The 22,932-nt window shown below is 56.2% G+C and overlaps 1 protein-coding gene across 2 annotated transcripts; it reads left to right on the plus strand.

The window, feature by feature from the left end:
• The first annotated feature begins 830 nt into the window (after nt 1-830).
• PLEKHM1 (pleckstrin homology and RUN domain containing M1) lies at nt 831-22,932 on the plus strand. 2 transcript variants are annotated; one of them, XM_027701168.1, is made up of 13 exons: nt 831-891; nt 1,733-2,150; nt 5,926-6,014; nt 7,482-7,729; nt 9,070-9,696; nt 10,887-11,223; nt 13,474-13,714; nt 14,191-15,096; nt 16,583-16,728; nt 16,897-17,090; nt 17,538-17,601; nt 18,036-18,193; nt 22,146-22,932. In XM_027701168.1, exons 3-13 carry the CDS (start codon nt 5,973-5,975, stop codon nt 22,267-22,269), a joined length of 3,087 nt encoding a protein of 1,028 aa, XP_027556969.1. In that variant the 5' UTR covers nt 831-891; nt 1,733-2,150; nt 5,926-5,972; the 3' UTR covers nt 22,270-22,932. The 2 variants fall into 2 exon arrangements, with proteins under 2 accessions (XP_027556969.1, XP_027556970.1); XM_027701169.1 differs by lacking the exons at nt 831-891; nt 1,733-2,150 and adding an exon at nt 2,700-2,840.

Genomic DNA, 22,932 nt, shown 5'->3' on the forward strand with positions numbered 1-22,932 from the left:
GAGCAGGGAGGAAGGGGGGAAGTGTCTGTGTGTGTGTGGCTGTTTCCACGTGTTTGTACAGACTGGGGAATGAGAGGCTGGAGAACAGCTGCAGGAAAGGGCTCTGGGGGTCCTGGTGGGTGGCCAGTTGGCCATGACTCAGCAGTGCCCTGGCAGCCAGGAGGGCCAACCCTGTCCTGGGGGGCATCGGGCCCAGAGGGAAGGGACTGTCCCGCTCTGCTGTGACCTGGGGCAGCCTCACCTGCAATACTGGGGCAGTTTGGGGGGACACAATATAAAAGAAGACACTGAATATTAGCATTCAAAGGAGGCCTGAAGGTGATGAAAGGCCTTGAGAGGAAGGTGTATGAGGAGGCTGAGGTCACTTGGTTTGTTCAGCAGGAGACGAGGGGACTGAGGTCAGACCTCACTGGTGTTTTCAAATTCCTCCCCAGGGGCAGTGGAGGGGCAGCTCCGATCTCTGCTCTCTGTGGTCAGTGACACGACCCAGGGAACGGCTGGAGCTGTGTCAGGGGAGGGTCAGGTTGGATCTCAGGAAAAGGTTCTTCCCCCAGAGGGTGGTTGGCACTGACCAGGCTCCCCAGGGCAGTGGGCACGGCCCCAAGGCTGCCAGAGCACCAGGAGCGTCTGGACAACGCTCCGAGTGACAGAGTGGGATTGCTGGGGTGTCTGTGCAGGGCCAGGGGTCGGAGCGGACGCTCCCTGCGCTCCCTCCCAGCCCAGGACATTCCATGGTGTCCGTGCGGCCCCGTCCCGGTGCCCGCGCGCGCCCCCGCGCGGTGCCCGCGGGAAGGCGGGAGGGGCGTGGCCCGGCTGCGCGGTGACGTCACGAGGGGCGGGACGTGCGCGCTCCCGGCATTTCCGGGTTCCCCGGGCGGAGGCGCGGAGCCGGTGAGGGGGGGTGGGAGCGGGGGTGGGAGCGGGGGGGACGGTGTGAGGGGGGTCTGACATGGCGTGAGGGGTGTTGGGGTGCGGACGGGGCGTGCGGGGTGTTGGGCGTCCGTGCGGTGCAGGGGAGGGCCCGTGCGGTGCAGACGGGGCGCGCAGAGAGCGGGGGTCTGATAAGGGGTACAGGGTGATTGAGGTCTAACAAGGGGTACGGAGTGATGGGGGCACAGGGTGAGGGGTCTGACAAGGGGCACAGAGTGATGGGGGTCTGACAGGGGGTACAGGGTGATTGTGAGTTGACAGGGAGTGCAGGTGATCGGTGTCTGACGAGGGGTGCAGGTGATGGGGGCCATGGGTACAGGGTGATGAGGTGTCTGATGGGGTGCAGGGTGAGGGGGTGCAGAGTGGTGCAAGCAAACACTGCCCCCCTCCAGCTCCCCACGGCCACTGACCCTTCCCCACACCAGGCCTGCCTGCACTTCCCCAGGCAGGGCCCGATCTCTCCCCACCCAGCGGCCCCCAGACCCCCAGCCCACCCGTGCCAGGCCCCACACAGCCCAGGGTTAGGGTGGGGTGGCAGCAGGTCAGGTGCACCCTTCCGTGGGGTCCCACAGGGGATTGGTGCCTGGTCCTCAATCCCCTCCCACCAGCACTGACACCCCAAACCTCTCAGCCTGTTCCTCCACTGGCCTGAGATCCCACTGCCTGTGGGGTCCCTGCAGCTTTCCCTGGTTTATCAGGCATTCCATCCTCAATAAACCACGGGGTTTTCGCTGAAGGTGAAAGTAGTTCTTGTGAAAATACAGAGTTTAAAAAGTCGTCTCCTTGTTGCTTTCCCTTCCAGTGACCCCCTGTCTCCCATCCCCACGGATGCGAACCCCCCGCTCTGCCGGATGGCACCGGGAAAACCAACTGGGAAACTCCAGCGCTGGGAATCCGAAGGGACACGAAAACTGGGAGTATTAAATCTGGGAACACCTTGCCTCGACACGCTGGGGGTTTCAGAACCCGCTTCGCCCCTGCGCGGCGGCTCCCTCGGAAAATCAACCCCAGCTCTCCCTGCGGCTCCGGCAAATTGTAGCCTGGTGCAGGAGTAGGCAACAGGTTGAAGGGAATTCCCGGTTTGGAGTGTTGGGAAGCGCAGTCTCACCATCCAGGCTGGGAGCTCGGTGGCTGCTCCTCCTGCCCCGGCTGCTCCTGAGCTCCCGCAGGGCAGAACTCAGAGGGTTCATCGGCGACGACGCTTCCCTGGCCACCAGCAGGTTTGTGAGCTGCGAGGAGACGGTTCTGTAGGGATGAGGGTGGTGTGATGGACCTGTTCCTTGTGCCAGGCCTGTGTTCCTGCCCCGGGAATCACAGCAGTGCTGCCTCAGGCCAGGCTGGGTTCAGGGAAGGAACCAAAGTCAGACCACGAGGGTGATCTGCCCAGCCCTAACCCTTGTCAACCTCTTTCCAAGGGGTTTTATCCTCCACCCAGCCACCCCACCAGCCATGCCAGCTGCCTCCCCTGCTGCCAGGCTGCCTCTGCCTGGGCTCAGCTTGTGTTTTTAGTGTGGCCGGGGTGGAATGCGGGAGCTGGGTAGGAGGACAGAGTTGTCCCCACACTGGCCCTTGGACCCACTATCCCGTCAGAGCCCCCGTGTCCTGGGGCAGAAGGTGACTGGCACAGCCCTCGTGCTTGGAAAATGACTGGCCCCGTGTCCAGGCCTTGAGTCACCAGCTCATGCCGCCGTCGTGGGCTGTTGTTTTCCACCCGCTGAGCACAGGCAGTGACCTGCTGTTTATTTATAACTCACTTCTTGGGAGACCGAGGAGCCGAGCTCTGGGATGGGGGGCTCTGCCTCTGCTGGCACGAGGCTTGATTCCAGCAAGAATCCCAAAGAATCTGGCTGTTTTTGCAGCAGTTTGGGAAAGCAGCAGCTCTGCCCTTGTGCCAGTGTCTCTCCTCCTCGGTAGGTCAAACTCCTTCTCTGGGGCTGTTCCTCACTTGTTTGATTTTCACTCGAGCTGTGGGGGTGGTGACTGCTGGGAAACCTCGTGGGTTTTCTCTGCTGTAGATGGGCTTGTCTGTGTTTGCACATCCATCCTGTCTCTTATGCCTTCAAGATCACAGGGAACAGCCGTGGCTTTCCAGGATCTGCCTGGTCGTGCTCCAGAGCCCCCTGGTTCCTTCTAGCGCCAGTGCCAGGGCTGCCAATCATCTCCCTGTGTTCCCCAATTTCCTCCCAACACAAGTCTTGGGTGAAATCCACCTTGGAGCTGGTTCCTTGCACTCATTATTCAGGAAAATGTTGTCCCAACATAAGTGGTGCCGCGTGGATTCGTGGCGCTGGAACAAACTGGTCAGACTGGTCGTGGTGGGAGTGGAGAGTCCTGTGGTGAAGGCGGCGGGTGTCTTCAGTGTCTTGCCTGCTGCAGTTGCTGGGAGAGGTGATGCTGGCAAAGGAACATGTCTTTTGGGGGAATAACACTCGCTTTGTAAAACTTAGGCAGGGTTTTTGTAAAACTTAGAGGAGGTCTTTGCAAAACCACCGCTGTCACCCCTTTCCCTGTGACCGGCTCAGGATGTCAGGGTGGCCAATGCCAAGAGCACAGGTGGTGACTGCAGTCCTGGAACTGAAACACCTGTGCTGCCTCTCTGGGCATGAGAAATGCTACCCTATGCCCACCCTCGGGTCTTCTCCCACCCTCAGTGTCTCAGGTGGGATGTGTCTCTTGTTCACAGGGTGTAGCAGGATGTGGTGGGAAAAGGGGCAGAGGTTGTTCAGCCCCAAGCAGCCAGAGCCTCCTGGATGGAGGGCAGAGATGGGGATGGCTCTCTGCTGTCCTCATCAACCACTGCTGCCACTTAGAGGTTGCCTCGCTCCCCAAACCCCCCAGCAGCCTCTTGAGCCAGAGGTCAACTTCCCTGTAATCCCTGCACTCTCCCATTTCTGTGTTGCAACCCAAAGGGAGGAAATCTTATGACAAGTTGTGGCGAAAACAGTTTCCTTTTCTCTGAAATTGTCTGTGAACTCTGGAAACACTGAGGATCAATCCAAGGTTTGGCCCCAAAGAGCTCTTGTCCTGCTGCTCCCAGCAGGAGTGGCTGGTGGGGTACCTGCAGGGGCTGTTCTTGGTCTGGGCTGCTCCTGATTTAAACTGCTCTGGATTTGGGCTGCTCTGGGTTTAAACTGCTCTGGGTTTGGACCACCACTGCCCTTGGGACTGGCCATGGCCATGTAGGAGCTGCTCAGTAAAGCACAGTTCTGCCCAGGCTTGGCAGGAGAGGGGCAGGTTGATGCCATCAGCTCTGCTCAGGGAAAGCTCTGAGATTTTTGTGTTGGCTTGGAAATAAAACCTAAAAAACATTGATGCCCATTCCAAGGCCATTGTCTGCCAGGGGCATATCCAACCCTGTGGCCAATGCTGGGCTCTCCTCCTTGGATGGCAAGTGATTCCAACTTAAGGGAATAGCTTAATAGGACAAGAGGGAATGGCTTCCCACTGCCAGAGGGCAGGGTTAGATGGGATATTGGCAAGAAATTCTTCCCTGGGAGGGAGGTCGACACTGGCACAGGTTGCCCAGAGAAACTGTGGCTACCCCATCCCTGGAAGTGTCCAAGGCCAGGTTGGACAGGACTTGGAGCAACCTGGGCTAGTGGAAGGTGTCCCTGCCCATGGCAGGGGGTGGGATTGGGTGGGCTTTGAGGTCCCTTCCAACCCGAACGATTCTGGGGTTCTGTGAATAAATTCCTCCTCCAACCTCTCACATCCTTAGGAAACTTGGGGCAGTAGCAGGTGCTGGAGCAGCTCTTGGACCCTTTTCCATGCTGGGATCCATGGTGTTTAGTCAGGGATCCAGCTGTGCCATGGGTGTCTCTCTGACAGCTGCATGTTCTGCCCTCAGGGGCTCCAGGCACAGCTCGGTTTCGGCAAATGGCTCCCAGAGAGAAACAGGGCAGGAAGCCAAGAGTCAGAAGTCAAAGGTCCCTTGTTGTCTGCAAACCCCCTGCAGTGGCAGGTGACCCAGCCAGGCTGCCACTGCCTGCTCACATCTGGTTTTCCAGGGTTTCCCATAGTGGGAGGGCACTGGTTTTTCTCTGTCTCCCACCAAAGCCTCAGAGCAGCCCTGGCATCTGCACCCCCCGGAGTGGGAAAGTCCTGGGATTTATCTGCCTCGTGGAGAACCTGCAGCCTTCCAGTGCTTAAAGGGGCTTATAGAAAGGGTGGAGAGTGACTTTACACAGGCAGACAAGCGACAAGAAAAGGGGGAATGGGTTTAAACTAAGAGGAGATTCAGATTGGATATTGGGAAGAAATTATTACCCATGAGGGTGGTGAGGCCCTGGCACAAGTTGCCCAGAGAAGTTGTGGCTGCCCCATCCCTGGAAGTGTCCAAGGCCAGGCTGGACAGGACTTGGAGTAATCTGGGCTAGTGGAAGGTGTCCCTGCCCATGGCAGAGGGTGAAATTGGATGGTCCTTAAAGTCCCTTCCAACCCAAGCCATTCTGAGATTCCATGATTCTTTCCCATCTTCCCAGACGGCTCTGTGCCCAGAGGGTCTGTCCCAGCTGGGTTGAGCTCCTCACATCTCCCCACAGCCTGCTGAGGGGTGACACCCCCTTGTCCAGGCCACCTCATGCCACTCCCATGGTTTTTGGGTGCCATCCTTCAGGCTCAGGCGTTGCAGGTGACACAGGGAGAAGGGCAGCAGTCCCTGGCCCTGCGTGTGGTGCTGCTGGCTGGACCTGCCTGGCAGCTCACCCAGCCTGGGGGCTGCCTGCTGGAACCTTGCAGGGGTTAATTACTCCCTCCCAGGCTCTTGGCCATGCTCTGTTTTGCCCAAAACTCTCCTGGTCCCTGGAAAGTGTGGTACCTTTTCATGAGGTCGTAGCTCACTCCCAGCTCGGATCCAGCAGCATCCTAGCCATGAGCACCTGCAGAATTCCTCGGTGCATGATCCACCCCTTTTGCGTGGCACCAGAAGCCCTTCACCTGGCAGGTGAGTCGGGTGTAACCCCACTGGGTGCTCAGACATCTCCTCCTTGTCCCCAGGTGACATGTGAAGGCAGCACCCGGCACTGGGAGCGGCAGCAGCGGAGATGCATTCCAACCACCTCGATGATCCCAAGGAAGCCATACAGGTGAGCCAGACCCCCCCCAGTGCTCCCCACATAGCTCCAGGTACTGCCCAGAGCAACTCCAGTCACTGCTGGGGACGTGGTAGGACTTGTAGGTGCTGCCAGCTGGGATTGGGATGGTTTGTCTGGGCAGGGGGATTAAAGGAAATAAAGAGTGTGTGGGTTAAGTCACACCAGGGCTTTGCAAGACCCCACGTGGGTGGGGCAGGGAAGGTGCTCAACCTCAATACCTGGGTGAAGGGGTGTTGTCAGCCCCCAAGTTTGGGGTCTCTTCACCCAACTTTGGGAGTTTAAACACCTTTAACAATATCAACAGCAGCAGTTAAACCTGAGTGTTTAATTCATCCCACAGCAGGATGACTCCGTGTGTGGCTGATAAAATCATTTGCACTCTTTAATCCTCTCAGCCCGTGGTGCTCCTTCCTTGGGCCAGCAGACCTGGGGGGCAGCTGGAAAACAGCACCCCAATAAGGGACACACTCCTCTCACTGTTGTCCTTGAGCTCCAGCTGCTGGAAATCTTATTTAGATGCTGAAAAAAATATCCCAGGCTGGAAATTTAATATGGGTTTGTGCAGCCAACCCAGGCTCAAATCAAAGTCTGTCCAAGCCCTGGTCAGGGAATGTTCAGCGTTTGCCTGGAATGCTGCCTGATGCTGAAACATGGTGGGGCCCCAGAGGAATTTGTGGTGTTTTCCAAGTGCCTGCTTGGAAACACAACCTGGATTCGAAATAAGGTTGGTTGAGACACCCAGGCTCAGCTGCATGAGGAAAAAAATCCTCTCCACCAGCGTAAAATTCACTGAACTTCCTGCTTTTGACTGGTGGGAGAGGGAAGCAAAGCTGCTGGAAGGTAAAAATCCCAAGTTCTGGCTTCAGAACCTGCTGAGTCTCTTCAAAGGCAGCAGCTGAACCCCAGTGTCCTTCCAAACCCCTCTGTTTTGGGGGCCCATCCCCAGCAGTGCCTGAGGTTTAACCAGCACGGCCGGCAAGGTCGATGGCTTTGATTTCTGCTGTGGTGGGACCCGTCAGCGTGTCACATGTCACATGCTGCTTGGGCTGACCTGCACGAGCTCAGGGGCTCTGTTCCCTCCTCTGAGCTTCTCCTTTCTCACCCACACTTACTTAATCCTCGTGTTTCCCCTGAGAAAGTGCCTTCCCTACCCCCTTAAGCCATTTGCTGCCTGCAGAGGAAGCACCACGCGCTCCAAAAGCACCCCCAGCTCTGAAACACCACAAAATTGCATTAATTATTATTTTTTTAACAAAATAAGCTACATAAACTGTAATGCCAAGAGTGTGAGACCCCAGTTCAGCTACAGTGCTCCCAGTTCAGCCACTGCAAAGGATGAGGCAGGAATCGCGTGGTGCTTTGCTGTGAATGAGCCTTGCTGGTTTTGAGCCCTTTTACATGAAAACCTTCCTAATCATTTTCTTTTTATGATCCAAACACGCACCTCCTGCCTTTCAGCTGATCAAGAAGCAGCTGGTGAATGCCATCAAGGCTCTGCAGAAGCAGTACGTGAGCTCGGACGCCGTCGTCACCAGCGATGACGGCAACGCCAACACGCTCTGCAGCGCCCTGGAAGCTGTTTTTGTGCACGGGCTGAAGGCCAAGCACATCAAGGCACAGACTGGGGGGAAAGGGAAGAAATCAGGGGGTCGGGGACCCCTTCCCCAGCCGGTCTTTTGGGGCCTGCTGAAGAGCATCACCCACCGGTGAGTGCCTGTTGCTGCTGAAAGGGATTTGCGCGCTCGCGTTTATCCCTTGTCTTTGGTGCGGTAAAATTCAGGGAATGGTGGACAGCAGGATGGCTCAGTGCATCTCTACCCCATCCTGCATGCTCAGTCCGTTCAGTTTGGGGAAGAGATGCTCTCACAGGGGTTTGAGGGGTTGGAGGTAGAAGGGCTGGGCCCCCTATGGCCCCTCTGAGCGTGTGCTGGGGATGAGCTGATGTCCCCAAACAGTTGAGGGATGAATTGTGAAGACACACCCCTTTCTTATTTATTTTGGGGTGCCAGGCTGTATGTGGTGGTTCCAGGTCCCCATGGAACCCCAGTGACTGCAGTGGTGTCCGGCAGCAGCCAGTTATGGGATGCACATGCAGGGGTCTGGTCTCTCTCCTGACCTGGATCTACTGGGGCTGGTTGGCCCCGTTTCCCCACATCCCAACCAGCCTTTGAGGAGGTCTCTCTGGGTGACTACTATTTACTGGGGTTTTTCTGAGCCACTCCCTAAGCTAAGTTCTCCCACAGTAAATAACAGCCCACACACAAATTGTTCTGAAAGCCTCATCCAGCCCCATCGCCGACTCCTGAATTATGAAAGAGTGGATGAAAATAATTCTTTCACATTCTACAGGGGATATTTTTATGCCCTTTGAAGGTTTTTTTCTTCTGTCTTGAGAGACAGATTAAAAAAGAAGTCTTACAAAACTTTTGCCCTGGTTTTTGAGGCATCTGTGGTGCCGGTGTGAGCTGGGAGCAGGCGGGATCCAGGGACCGTGGTGTCGCTGTTGGATTTTAGGGAAGAACAGTTGAATTCCAGAGGCTGAGATTGCTTGAGGAGGTCGACCCAAGCCAGGTTGTTTTTTGGGGCTGCCACAGCAGTTTTCACTGTGTTTTGGCTGCTTTTAAATTTGAAGTGAGGATTTAGACACGTGGTTGTCACCAAGGAGGATCCAGCCAGCGCAAACCCCACTAATATGCAGGGACAGCAGGAATTCCCCCCTCTGCATCCTTGGTCCAGGACAAGCAATGGGTGGGAGATGCCTCCAGCCAGAGAGAGGAGAAGAAGCCGAGGCACCCAAGGGCTGCCTTGGGTCCTTACCAACATATTTAACTTTGGGGCATTCAGGAGCTATTTTTCTCCATGGCAAACCACATTTTCTATGAAGGAACGAAATTTTCCACAGCCTGTTTTATCCCAGCTTCTAAACTGCCCATAGCAGAGCAGGTTGGGCAGTTCCCAGTGGAGGCTTTGCTTCTCCTGTGCCCCGTGATGGACCTAAACGGAGCCGCTCACGTCCTGTTCTGTCCTTTGTCCTCCTTTTTCCCAGGAATATTGTCTCGGAGCTGGAACAGCTCATGTTTATCAACACAGACGTGGGTCGCTGCCGTGCCTGGCTGAGGCTGGCACTGAACGATGGGCTCATGGAGTGTTACTTGAAGCTGCTCCTGCGGGATCGCTCCCGGCTGTCCGAGTACTACCAAGCGCCCGCTCTGCTCCTGGATGCCGAGGAGTGCGAGTTTCTCCTCTGCTACTTGCAGGGTTTATCATCCCTAACCTTCGAGCTGTCCTATAAATCAGCAGTTCTGAATGAGTGGACCATCACCCCCCTGTCCCTGTCGGGTCTGTGTCCCGTTTCGGAGCTGCTGGAGCCCCTCACATCCGAGCCCCGCAGGAAAGCGTCGCTGGGTTCCATCTCGCAGTCGTCGGGGTCGGACGAGATCGAGATCCAACCCTCGGTGCTGCCCATCAGCAAAGCCAGCAGCAAGATCAAGCTCACGTCATCCTCGCTGAGCCTGAACACCACGAGCTCATCCCAGCTCTCCTCCAGCCTGGGCTCCGACAGCGTCCCGCCGGCTCCCTGTGCCCGCAGCCCCGAGCGCAGCGAGGAGCCGCTGTCCTGCGACTCCGACCTGGGCACGGCCACCGCCGAGGACCTGGACAGGTCACTGCAAGAGTGAGTCCTGCCCCAGCTCTCCTCTCCAAAGGGATTTTTAACCCTCTCTGGGCTCTCATTATTTTCTCTCTATAAGAAGGAAGCCTTTCTCCCTGTTTTTCTTTCACAAGCTATTTTTTTCCCTCCTGGAAAGGGCCTTCGTTGTTTTTACGAACCGCTCGGCACAGCTCACTGAGCCCCTGCTGCCACTGCAAATGAGCTCATGGCCTCTGAAGTGTGTGTGTGTCCTCTTTAGCAGGGCAGAAACGTCTGAAAAATGCTGCTCCCTGGTTTCAGGAATGTCACATCTCCCTGGTGCATGCTGGGGGTTGCTCCAGGGCTTTCCGTGAGGGGAAAGAAATGAGTTTGGTCACAGGGAGGGTTATAATTTGCAGCTTCTGCAGATCATTCAGAGGAGGGAGGTTGTTGGTTTGTCATCCTTGTGATTTATTCCTGCCAAGCATCCAACACAAAGATTTCCAGGGTTATATAAGCTCTGAGTAGTCAGGAAATATTTTCCGTGCCACCTTTAAAATGTGACTCTGAGGGAGCCCAGCCTAGGGGTGATGCATCTTCCCAGTGAAGGTCTTCAGGAGGGTTTAGAGCTGCAGGCTGTGCTCCCCCATCTATAACAGCATCATTCCCTACTTCCAGGATTTTGCATCTTTCAAAGGTCCTGGAAGAACCTGCCTTGATTGGATTAAACTCGTGATGGAGATGCTGTTTCAAGTTTTAATCTTGGGCTGGTTTGATTCTGGGGCTGGCAGTGAAGTGGGGCCATGAGAACAGCCACTCCTCTGGCCAGGCTCCACTATTAATTGCTCATTAACGAAAACAGTTGAAATTTGGCACATGGTCCAAGGCTGGATTCACGTCCAGGAGCCATACGTGGGGCTGGGGCTGTGGGAGCACCCAGCACTCCCTGCATCCCTCGAATCAAACCCCTTTAATGTGTGTAACTGGGGAATGCTCCCATTGCAGGCAGGGTCCTGCTGCCGTGCCGTGGGGCTGACGCTGCTCTGTGGGGCACAAATCCCACATTTTTCTGTTGGCATCATTGGGATTTTCCAGCCACGCTATGCTGCCAGCCCATGGAGGCCGGCAGTGCTGCCGAGCCCTTTTTGCACCATTATAATTTACAATAACTGGGGGGGTTTTACAGGTTTTGGCCATTGCAGCTGCATTAAAACCAATCATTTTTCCCTTTCAAGGGTGTTGTCCGAGTTCAGCAAAGCCAGGCCGAGCCCGGAGGCTCCGGAGGGACGGCTGGTCCCCAGCGTGCTGGGCTGCTCCCCCCGGCCGCCCGCGGGCCCCCCGGCACCAACCCCCAGAGTGCACCAGGAACCACCCCCCGGCACCAACAGCTCCACTCCAACAGGTGACACAGCACCCACCAGCCATGAGGAGGGAGATGCTGGTGGCACAGCCAGCATTCCAGCCCCACGGAGGGATGGTCCAAGCAGAGGGGAGAACGGCAGCGGCGAGGGCAGCCTGGCAGTCCGGAGTCCCACGGCCGAGTACCTCCTCTCTCCACTGCTGGGCTGTCCGGTAGGTCTTACAGCTCCTTGCCTTCCCATCTCCTTGGTGTTTTGCTCCCCGACCTAATGGAAAAGGAAAAACAAAACTCATGATGGTTTTTTGAGTAGGCAGCGGTTTCATAGAATTTGGGAATCCCAGAATGGTTTGGGTTGGAAGGGACCCTAAAGATCATCCAGTTCATCCAGTTCTGACCGCCTACCATGGGCAGGGACACTTTCCACTAGACCAGGTTGCTCCAAGCCCACCCAACCTGGCACTGAACACTTCCAGGGGTGGATTTCTCCAAACTCCCATCTTCTGTGCTGCTCCCACTTGGTTGCCAGTGATGCTCCCCACTCCACAAGCATCTTCCTGGACTCCGTGGAGTAGTATCCATGCAGGTGCTCTGGAAGAAATTGGGTCAAAGTCTGTATTCTCTGGTAAAAGAGACACCAAAGCCTTTGAAGCCCTGCTTGGCCTGTCAGTCACCCCTCTCCAGGAGTGGCTGCAGCAGGAAGTTTGTTAAGGATATCTGGAGAGAGATGAGCTCTCACACAAATCTGGCCATGGGCTGTGTGCAAGAGATAAAACAGCCCCGGAATCGAGGTTCTCATGGGGACTTTTCTTCCTTTATGGTCCACGTAAGAGGAGGAAAAGGGTTGACTGGACAGGAAACGAAGTAGTTTCCCAGCGGAAAAACCCTCCTGCAGCACATCTGTTCCCAGAGGGGGATGGCATTCCCGGGTGTTGGGCTTCAGCAGCAGCGGATTTCCCCTGCTGCCACAGGGAGCTGATCCACATCCACTCGCTTTTGCTTTTAGGAAACTCTTTGAACAGCCTCGTCCTCTGTCTAATTTGTTACTGACTTTTCCGTCCTGGTTCCCATTGTTTCCATGCTGGTTCCCATCCTTTCCACCCTGGTGAGGTTAAGATATACCTCATACCCCCCAGACCATTCCTGCTCTCTGCTCCTTTCAGTTCCCTCCCGCTTATCCCGTTTCCGCTGCTTCCTCGTGGCCTTGAGCCAGTTTGACCTAATCTATGTATAACATACTGTGTCAACAGGAAATTCCCCCTGCTCTCCCATGACTCACGGAGCAACCTGCATTCCTGCCCCGGGAGTAAGCCATGAGCTGCAGGAGCTGCACCACCACCCCCCGTGATCCTGCCACAGGGTGGTGACAGCTCTTGTGCTCTCACTTACCTTGTTATTCAGGATAAAAGGCTCTTGGAAAGCTGGGAAGGGAAGTTGAGAGGACATTCCCGGTGGGACGCAGCCCTGAGTGTAGGGATGCTGCTCCCTCGTGCCAGGGCACTGAGCTGGGTTTTTTCCTACTGCTGTTTGTTCAGGGACCTTGTCCCAGAACCTTGCGCCTTTCAGGAGGAATTTCTTCACTGAAAGGGTTGGAAAGGGCTACCCAGGGAGGTGGTAAAATCCCCATTCCTGGAAGTGTCCAAAGAATGACTGGACGTGGCACTCAGTGCCCTGGTCTGGTTGACAAGGAGGAATCGGTCACAGGTTGGACTTGGTGATCTTGGAGGGCTTTTCCAACCTGAATGATTCTGTGATTCTTGTAGCCAGAAGAACTCCTGGAGAAGTTACAGCCACGTTTTCTTCTGCCCATGGGTCTCTTCCCCTCCTGACATAGCAGACAAAGGTTTCTTCTGCCTTCCCTGCTTTATTTTTTCCCTGTGTGGCTCAGGCTGGGTGTTTGTGAGCCACAGGTCTTCTATTTCATCCTGAACATCTTCTCTGTACCTCTCCCCATCTCTGCTCCTCTTGGAACATGGCTGGTGCTGCTGCTCCAGGCAAGCTCATGCTGTTCCATGGCAGGGCTGGAATCCCACCTTCCATCAGAACACTCCAAATGCCTGTGGTCACTGCAGGGAATGTGCTCTCCCTCCACAGTGATTTTAGGGGGAGAGAACTGATTGATTTTGCACTTTATAATCCCACCAGGATAGAATCCCAGTATTTCCCAGCTGTTGACACAGTCCCATGGAGCATTCCCTGACTGGAGAGAGCAGGGGGAGCCATCCTCCTGGGAATGGCCAGCAGAGAATCATGGAATGGTTTGGGTTGGAAGGGACCTTAAAGCTCATCTTGTTCCACTCCCCTGCCATGGGCAGAGGAACCTCCCACTGGATCCCACACATCAGTGCCTGGAATTTGGTCTGTGCAGGAGCAGCCCCCGAGGAGGGATCTTTGTGGATGTGTGTGTTTGAGGGGCACAAGGTGTTCGATAAGTTTGATAATTACTATATTTAATTTTTTAACAGAAAAGAAAGAGCTGGATCTCAGAAGATGATTTCTACAGACCTTCCCCAGGAGAGAGCAGTGGGAGCACAGCCAACACCAATGGCTTCGGGCCCGAGGGGGACAGTGAGGGGCTGGCCCCGGGGCTCATCAGTGCCCTTGACTTGGAGAGGCTCTCGGTGCCCTCCTCGGAGAGTGGGAAACCCAAAATGTCCCCAGAACGGGAGCAAAAGGGCTTCAGCGTGGTGCACCGCCGGCAGATGGGTACGTGCCACCCCCTGCTTCCGTCCAGTGCCTGCCCTGGGCAGTGCTCAGGGATTATCCTGGGTCGTGATGGGCTGTTTGGGAAGCAGCTGTTGGCTGGTGTGAGCTGGTGGCAGCACTAAGAGCCACAGAAGACAAAGGAGCAGCTTCCCAAGGCATTGCTGAGCCCATGATTGGCTCTGGTGGGAAGTTTTAGGCGGAGAGGTTTTGTCCACCCTCAGGACACCTTTTCTTTATGCCATCCCACTCATTCTCAGCCTCAAAACCCAAATGCAGATGGACAGAAACCCAAGTGCAGGTGGACAAATGGTGGAGACCAAGGTCCTGTCAATTCCTGCCCCATGCCACCATCCTCCAGGACAGGCTCTCTAAGCTGCCATGCCTCTGGGTTGCTTGCTCTGAGCCCCCCTTGGCTTTTCTCTCTCTCTCTCGTGGCTTCCCCTTTTTCGGTTAAACCAAGACGTCTTTTCCCCCAGGTCTTTCCAACCCTTTCCGAGGGCTCCTGAAGCTGGGCAGCCTGGAGCGGAGGGGAGCCATGGGCATCTGGAAGGAGTTCTTCTGCGAGCTGTCGCCGCTGGAGCTCCGGCTCTTCCTGGACCACGAGGATCGGATCTGTGTGGAGAGCTACTCCCTGCTGCGCTGCGAGTCCCTGGCGCTGACACACTCCGACGGCCGCTTCGAGCTGGTTTTCCTGGGGAAGAAGCTCTACCTCCGAGCCCCTTCTCGGGATGAGGCCGAGGACTGGCTGGACAGGATCCGAGAGGCGCTGCACAAGTGCCGGCCGCAGCTGGAGGAGGAGGAGTGGGAGACTCTGGAGTATACCGAGGATGGAGGTGAAGCCCAGCCCGTCCAGGGTGACTCCACTGCTCTCCAGCACAGCGACGTGCCTGGGAACAGCTTGGACTGGACTCCAGCCCACAAGCCAGAGCTGGATGCGATAAAAGAGGCTGTTCTGTACATGGACCTGGACAAAACCTGGGTCCCTTTTATTTTTTCCCTGTCCCTCGAAACTCTGAAGTGCTTTAAAATCAGGAACAATGACAAAATTTTAAGCAACAGTTACGGCATAGAGACCATCCAGGACATCCTCCCGGACACGAGCCTGGGGGGACCCGCGTTCTTCAAGGTGATCACCTCCAAGGCTGTGCTGAAGCTGCAGGCTGAGAACGCAGAGGAAGCAGCCTCGTGGAGGCTGTTGGTCCGAAGGGCCCTCATGGCCTACCTGGAGAGCGCGGAGGAGGCGCTGACACTGGGTGGGAGCTTGGATGGGCACTCCCAGGTCGTCCTGAAGAACATCGTGAAGGAAAACGGCTTCTTGCTGCAGTACCTGGTGGCCATCCCCATGGAGAAGGGCCTGGACTCTCAGAGCTTCATCTGTGCAGGTACAGTTTGGTTTGGATTGGAAAGGATCTGAAAGACCATTTCATCCCACCCCCTGCCATGGGCAGGGTCACATTCCACTAGCCCAGGTTGCTCCAGGGCCTGTCCAGCCCGGCCTTGGACACTTCCAGGGATGGAGCAGTCACGGCCTCTCTGGTTTCCCCATCCAAACCACTAAAGCCTCTCAGTGGAGCTTCATGTCCCCAGTTGGTGACACCTTTGATGTCCTGTGGGCACAATCCCCATCCCACCCCTGCCCAGCTCCAACTAGGATGCTGCTGGGCTCCCATTTAAGATGCTTTTGGTACAGACAGTCAGGAACTGGGATTGAAGCAACCTTAGCTGGACCACAGGCCCAGGACTCTCTTCCTGGGCATTTTGAGGCCGCAGCCTGTGGGGAAAGTGCAATCAAGAGCAGTTTTTCCAGTAAGGCAGCACAGGAGCAGGGATTGCAATGGGTGTGACGAGCTGATTTTGCAAAACAATCATTTACCCTTCCCCTGACGCCTCTCGGCACACGGGGCAATGCTGGTGGCACCCTCACTGACCTTCACAGCAGGTATAATTTGCTCTTTACCTCGCTAAGTTAATTAAATTTCATGTTTCTCTCCTGCCTCAATTATATTTCTTGTACCCTCCAGCAGGTTGGGTTTTTTTCTTTTAATCTCTCTCCTTTTTTTTCATATATATTTTTTTTCCGGTCTGTTTGGTCTCTGCCTTTCCCTCCAGGCTCTGTCCTGCATCTTCCACCTCCCAACAGATGGAAGCAACAAGCCAAAAAGACAAATTTCCAGTTTTTATGTGTAGGTTTTCTTTAGGGATCTGCCTGCCCTGCTTTCACCCCACTCCCAGCCTGGGATGTATTCCCTTCCATCTCAGGGTAATCAGCAATAAGAGCTGGGTTTCATTATAAATTCAGAAAGCAGCACATGATCTCCATGAATGTTTTTGAGGGATGAGCTCCTGCCACCCCAGTGTGTGACAGGTGGGGCGTCAAAGCCAAGCTGGATTCCCCACTGCTATAATAAAGGGGATTTTGGGTTAATCCATCCTAACTTCATCCCTGGAAGATGAGGTTTGGGGACCCTGTGATGACAGCAGGAAAGAAAAGGGCTGAGTGAAGGTAAAATAGGGCAAAGCCACTGGTGGCTTCCCTAAACCACTGGGATATTTCCAGAATTCAGTTTTCCTAAAAAAAAAAAACAACCCAAACAATTGAACCACTTGATTGATAAAAATGGGTTCAGGGATTGTCCAGCCTTCTTTTTATGGAGAAAAAATGAAGTGGTGCCTGTTGGACCATCGTGGTCCAACAATCCACGGGGAAGGGCCTGGGGAACGTCTCACTGAACATCCTACAAGTGCTTCAGCTGATCCCCCACCCTTCCCAAAACTTTCTTGTTCCATTCCCTGCTCCCAAAAGTTCCTCCCTGCCCTGGCAGTGATGGGTGCAGGCTCAGGTCCCCTCTCATTCCCTGCTCCCCTCAGGCTGCTCCAGGCAGATCGGCTTCTCCTTCGCCAAGCCCAAGCTCTGTGCCTTCTCCGGGCTCTACTATTGCGACAGCTGCCACCGGGATGACGAGACCGTGATTCCCTCCCGCCTCATCCACAACTGGGACCTGACGAAACGAGGGGTGAGTCCTGGGCTGGGTCCATGCAGGGAGCAGGGAAAACACTCTGGCATCTGCCCACACTTCCTGAATGTCCATCTGGGCGTTCCCTGAGGTTGGAGGTGCCCACCCCCCACCCCTCTCCGAGCCTCTCCTCGCTCTGTGCCCACCTGTCCCCTCTCTGTGCCCCAGGTGTGCAAACAGGCCCTCAAGTTCCTCTCCCAGATCCGTAACCAGCCCCTGATCGACCTGAAGCTGATCAACCAGAGCCTCTACGAGCACGTGGAGAGGATGGGGCGGATCCTGCGGAGCAGGGAACAGCTGAAGCTGCTGGGGGATTACCTCATCATGTGCCGCAGCGGCGCCCTGAAGGAGCTGAGCAAGCGGTGAGGGCCCTCTCTGGGTGACATTCCCTGCTCTTTGCACCCCCGTGGTCTCCTGGTTCTCCTCCTACCCCCTGTCAGAGCAGTGCTGCCAAGGCTCAGGCTGGTTTTTCTCTCCATATCATCTGCCCTAAGGAGTTATCTGTGTGTTGGCTGTGTCAGCACACTGAGCTGTGACTCAGGAAACACCTTCCTGGCCAAGGAGCTTCTGGCTGGACAGGAAACACCTGGGAAAATAGATGAGATATTTATTTTCTTTTTTCCCTCCCTGCTTTGAAATGCTCTCACACGATTTCCAGTGGCAGGATTTGGGATGTGTGGCACAATAGGAGAATAGGCTCTGCAGTGATTTTCTTCAGGAATCTGCATTGTCCAGGCACCTCCTTGCTCCAAAGCTGTTGGAGATGGGGTGGAAACCAACTACTCCTTTTTCTCTGTGCTTCTTTGCAGGCTTGATCACAGGCATTACCTCTTGGAGTGTCCCCACAAATACAGTGTCGCTGATCTGAGGCAGGTGAGAGCTTTGCATGGTCATAGAATCACAGAATGGTTTGGGTTGGAAGGGACCTTAAAGACCATCCAGTCCCACCCCCTGCCACAGGCAGGGACACCTTCCACTAACCCAGGTTGCTCCAAGCCCCATCCAACCTGGCCTTGTCGTAGGGGTGTTGCTGGTGAAGACGCCCCAGGGTCTGTGGAGACACCACATGGTGCTTCTTCAGCAGGAGTTTCCCAACAGTTGGATTTTTCAGTGATTCCAAGGCCAGGAGCCCCATCCTGGCAGGTTGTGGGTCCTGCTCTCACTTTTCCGGGGTCCCATTGCGACCTGGGTGTGGGTTGTTTTTGGAGGACAGCCTTGCCTTCACGTGGCAGCTCCAAGAACGGGGGTAACCCAGCACGAACCCGGCGGGGCCGGGCTCCAGGAGCACTGACCCCCGTGTCCCACAGATCGCCGACGGCGTCTTCGAGACCTTCCTGCAGTCCCTGCTCCAGTTCGCGTCCCACCACGTCTACAGCTGCGACCTGTGCACCCAGCGCGGCTTCATCTGCCAGATCTGCAACAGCAGCGACATCATCTTCCCCTTCGAGTTCGACACTACCACCAGGTGAGACCCCCCTCTGCCCCCTGCAGCCAGGACACCCAGGGGCACGGCCTGGCTTCTGCCAGGAGCCCCAGATGGCCCCTGGGTCCCCCTCGGGGGTCTGCACTTGGAAGGCATGTGGCCTTGGGGTGAACTGGGAATGGCTCTGACATGGTTGTGTATCCTCGTGGTGCCCATATCCCAGTGGTACCCATATCCCAGTGGTGCCCATGTCCTCATGGTGCCCATGTCCTCATGGGAGCCATGTCCTCATGTCCCACATCCCTGTGGGAGCCATATCCTTGTGCTGCCCATGTTGTCATGGTCCCCACATCCTTGTAATGCCCATGTCCTCATGGAAACCATACTGTGGTGCTCACATCCTTATGGGAATCATATTGCAATGCCCATGTCCTCGTGGTGCCCATGTCCTCATGGGAACTGGTTCCTCATGTGCCACATCCCTGTGGGAGCCATATCCTTGTGCTGCCCATGTTGTCATGGTCCCCACATCCTTGTAATGCCCATGTCCTTGTGGAAAACATATTGTGGATCTCATGTTCTCATGGTGCCCATGTCCTCATGGAAACCATACTGTCGTGCCCATGTCCTCATGGAAACCATATTGTGGTGTCCATGTTCTTGTGGTGCCCATGTCCTTGTGGGAACCATGTCCTCATGTCCCACATCCCTGTGGGAGCCACATTCTCATGCTGCCCATGTTGTTGTAGTGCCCATGTCCTCATGGAAACCATATTGTGGTGCCCACGTTCTTGTGGTGCCCATGTCCTTGTAGGGGTCACATCCCCGTGGTGCCCATGTCCTTGTGGGAGTCACATCCCCATGGTGCCCATGTCCTTGTGGGAGTCACATCCCCATGGTGCCCATGTCCTCACAGGGGCCACATCCTTGTGCTGCCCATGTCGTTGTGGGAGCGACATCCTCGTGGTTCCCCCATCCTTTGGGACTCATTGTCACAGTGCCCATGTCCTCATGCCCATGTCCCCATGGGACCCATCAGCCCCAGGATGATCTGAACCCAATCGGGGCTGTTTGGGGCAGGAGAGGACCGTCCTCACAGAGCCAAGATGTCACACTGAAGATGCAGAGCCACCAGCACCTTGCTGTCAGCCTGCAAAGGCCTTGGTGGGCGGCTGAGGGGCTGGAGGGAGGAGGAGCAGGAGGAAGGTGCTCCTGCCTCACTCACCTGGCCAGCACATCTCCCGTTCAGATTCAGTCTGGCCCCTTCCAGGGGCTGCAGGAGGGAAGGGGAAGCAGCAGTGGGACTGTCCTACCCCCATCTACAGCCAGGGAGGGGAGGAAGGATGCCTGGACATGGATTTCATAGAATCCTAGGATGGTTTGGGTTGGAAGGGACCTTAAAAAACATCCAGTTCCACCCTCTGACACAGGCAGGGACACCTTCCACCAGCCCGGGTTGCTCCAAGCCCCGTCCAACCTGGCCTTGAGCACTTCCAGGGATGGGGCAGCCACAGCTTCTCTGGGAAACAAAGAGCCAAATGGGCAGCGCTGTGAGATGTGCTGAGAAGAGGCTGAGGATGTTCCCAGCAGGACAGGGGTGACAGTGGCTCTCACTGGGATTTTCCCTCTGCCCAAAGAGCTCCCATCCCTCGCAGGCAGGGACCTGCCCTGCAGCAGGGTCAGCTGTGGCTTGGGATGCAGCAGCTGGACAGAACTTGGAATCAGGAACAGGGAGAGGGTGGCAGAGGGGGTTTATCCCCACCACCATCAGGTTTTGCTGAAGAAGTCAGTATCAAACCCTTCCAGCCCAGGAGCCTGCTCCATTGTAGGTGGAGAGAGATCCACGTCTCCATGGTTATTTCATAGAATTATGTAATTGTTCAGGTTGGAAAAGCCCCCTGAGATCATCCAGTCCAACCATTCCCCAGCACTGCCAAGGCCACCACTAACCCATGTCCCCAAATGCCTCATCCACAGGGCTTTTAAATCCCCCCAGGGATGGGGACTCCACCATTGCCCTGGGCAGCCTTTGCCAGGGCTGGACAACCCTTTTCCTGAAGAAATTTTCCCTAATACCCAACCTAAACCTCCCCTGGGGCAACTTGAGGCCATTTCCTCTTGTCTTGTCATATCCTATTTGGCACTGAGCACAATCCTGGCAGAGAGATTTCACAGGCCGATGGTCTGCACGGCCTCACTTTGCCTGGCAATCCCTAAAAGTGAGCAGCACCTCCCAGAACCTGCAGAAAATACCAAGGATAGCAGGATCCGTGGGTGCCCCGTGTTAGGTGGCTGTTAAGTATTTCCGTGGTGGCTGAGCAGCGCTGCTCACTCCCCTCCCTGCTGCAGCGACAGCTTCGAGCTCGTTATCGAGAAAACAACACCCCCAGGGGGCCCGTTTTCCCTGGAAAAAGAGCAGCCAGACTCTGGAAAGCGCCGGCATGTGTGGCTCAGCCGGCGGGCAGCCGGCTGGAGGTCTCGTGCCCCGTAAAGCCGAGCTCTGAAGTTTGTTGACGTCTTTCTTTTTCGACCCGACGGAGGACGAGGAGGAGGTTGTGCAGCAGGAAAGCGGCTCGACCGCCGTCCTCGCGGAGCTAAACCCGGCTTCCTGCCCCTCTGCCCGCCCCGGGGTCACACCAACACTCGCCGCAGGATGTGTCTGCAACACCTCAAACAATGACAAACCTCCCCCTCCCCGGGCCCGAGACCCTCTCCTGCTCCCGCAGCTCGGGCGCTTCCTGCGCCGGGGCTCGGGCAGGTGGAGGCAGGAGATGCCAGCTCTCCTCGGAACCAGCTTCCCAAATTCCCCCCACCCCCGGGGAGCAGCCGCCACAGCTGCTAATCTGGACAGGCCACGTAGAAGTGTATTCCAGTGGGAAAATGCATATTTCCCGTTCCCAGTCCCTCCTGTCCATGCACAAGTCTTTCCCTATCCCGAGCCCCTCAGGGTTTGCAGCTCCTGTCAGGAGCGATTTGATCCCGGCTGTGATGTCACGGTCCCTTTCCTGACGCTGCCGGGTGTTTCGCTCTCTGCTCCCACGGATCCTTTGGGGAATTAAGGTGTTTGGTGCCGTTCACACATGGATTGTGCACCAGGTATTTGCACACTGAAAGATAAATGCGGCTGCCCCGCTGGCATGTGGCTGAGCAGCATTTTGCTGCCACTGGGGAGTTGGGGATCACAACCCAAAAACTGAGCTCAGCCCTTGTAGTGGGGACGTTTGTCCTGTTGATTCAGCACTGAGCCCCCCACCCGAGCCGGGGGGTCCCCCCCGGCTGCTCCATGCAGGGTGTCACTGTGGCTGTTCACGTTCCTGCTGCTGCTGAGCAGGGATTAGGGATTAGGGAACAATTAGGACACCTCCCACCTCAAGGGCAGCACCATCCTGGCTGCTGTCCCCTCTCTGTGGCTCTGGTGTCCCCACAGTGTCCCTGCCACATGCAGGTCCCACCATCAGGGTGGGGGTCTCCGACTGTGCCCCAGCCCTGGCAGAGGGTCCCCAACAGCGATGCCATCGCAGGGGTTGCTGTCCTGGGGTCAGTGTCACAGGGTCGGTGTCACTGTGTTAGTGCCACATGGGTTGGTGTCACGAGATCGGTGTCAAGGGATCAGTGTCCAGGGTTTGGTGTCTCAGGGTCGCTGTCACAGGGTTTGTTGTTCCAGGGGTGGTTGTCACACCTCTGAAGCTCCGCTCAGTGCTGTGAGAGCAGGGCACAAACCTCAGCTCAAACCTCACTGGGTCTCTCTCCCACACTGGCAGCTGTCGGCAGCACCCACGACGCTCCTTCCGGCTCGGAGCTGCTGAGGTGGAGGTTTTGCTCGAGCAGCTGCTGCTCCTGCACTCAAGGCTCCTCCTGAGCCAGAGCCAGAGCCAGGCTGGGGCTCAGAGAACCCCAAGATAGGGAAGTGTTCCCTGGTTTGGTTGGGAGGAGGAGTTTGGTGTTTGCTCTGATGTTACCAACACAGTGGGTGTTTTTTCCCCTGTTTTCCCAGGTGCAGCGAGTGCAAAACCGTCTTCCACCGGGACTGCCAAGCCCGGGCCACGTCGTGCCCGCGCTGTGAGCGCCGGCAGCGGTACCAGCAGCGGCTGGAGGCCAGCACAGAGCCCAGCCTTTAGCCCCCAGCACCGACCTCAGCGCTGCCCTCAGCTTCTCATCCAGCCGGATGAGCCCCAAGGGATGGGGATGGCAGGAGGCACAGAGCACAGACCCCCTGCCTGGGACCCCATCCTGCGCCTGGCCCTTCCCTGGGGACAGGGACAGTGTGGGATGGGGGCTCCGGTCCTGTGGGACCCTCTGCCCACCCAGGGCTGAGCAGGGCGGGTGGAAAGGTCAATCCCTCCTCACACTAACCGGGTGCTGCTCCCTGCCACCCTCCTGGTGCCAATGTCCCCTCCCGGTGGAACCCAGCAGCTTTCCCGGGTGTCAGTCCAGATTTCCAATCAAGGATGTGGAGAACTGACGTTGATCAAAGCTCTAGTTTTTTAAGATGTTCGATACTGAAAAACTGGTATTTTTTTACGTGGGGGTTTTGCACAAGCTGGGCTGCTCCGGGGTGACGGAGCCGCGCAGGGAGGGGACAAAGTGACACTTGTGCCTTTAGGGACCTGCGCGCCCGGGGGGGACCGTGGGCACCCCGAGCATCTCCCGTTCAGAGAGCCCACCCAGCGCCGTGGGAGAGCCACGGGCTGCTCCTTCCCCCTGCTGCTGCTCATCCTCGGGAGAAATTTTATTTTCCTTTAACCCCTCCCCGTGCAAAAATAAAGTTTATTTAACAACTA

The sequence above is a fragment of the Neopelma chrysocephalum genome, unplaced genomic scaffold (genome assembly GCF_003984885.1).
Source record: "Neopelma chrysocephalum unplaced genomic scaffold, ASM398488v2 Primary Assembly neopelma1_150, whole genome shotgun sequence".
Classification (NCBI taxonomy): Eukaryota; Metazoa; Chordata; class Aves; order Passeriformes; family Pipridae; genus Neopelma; species Neopelma chrysocephalum.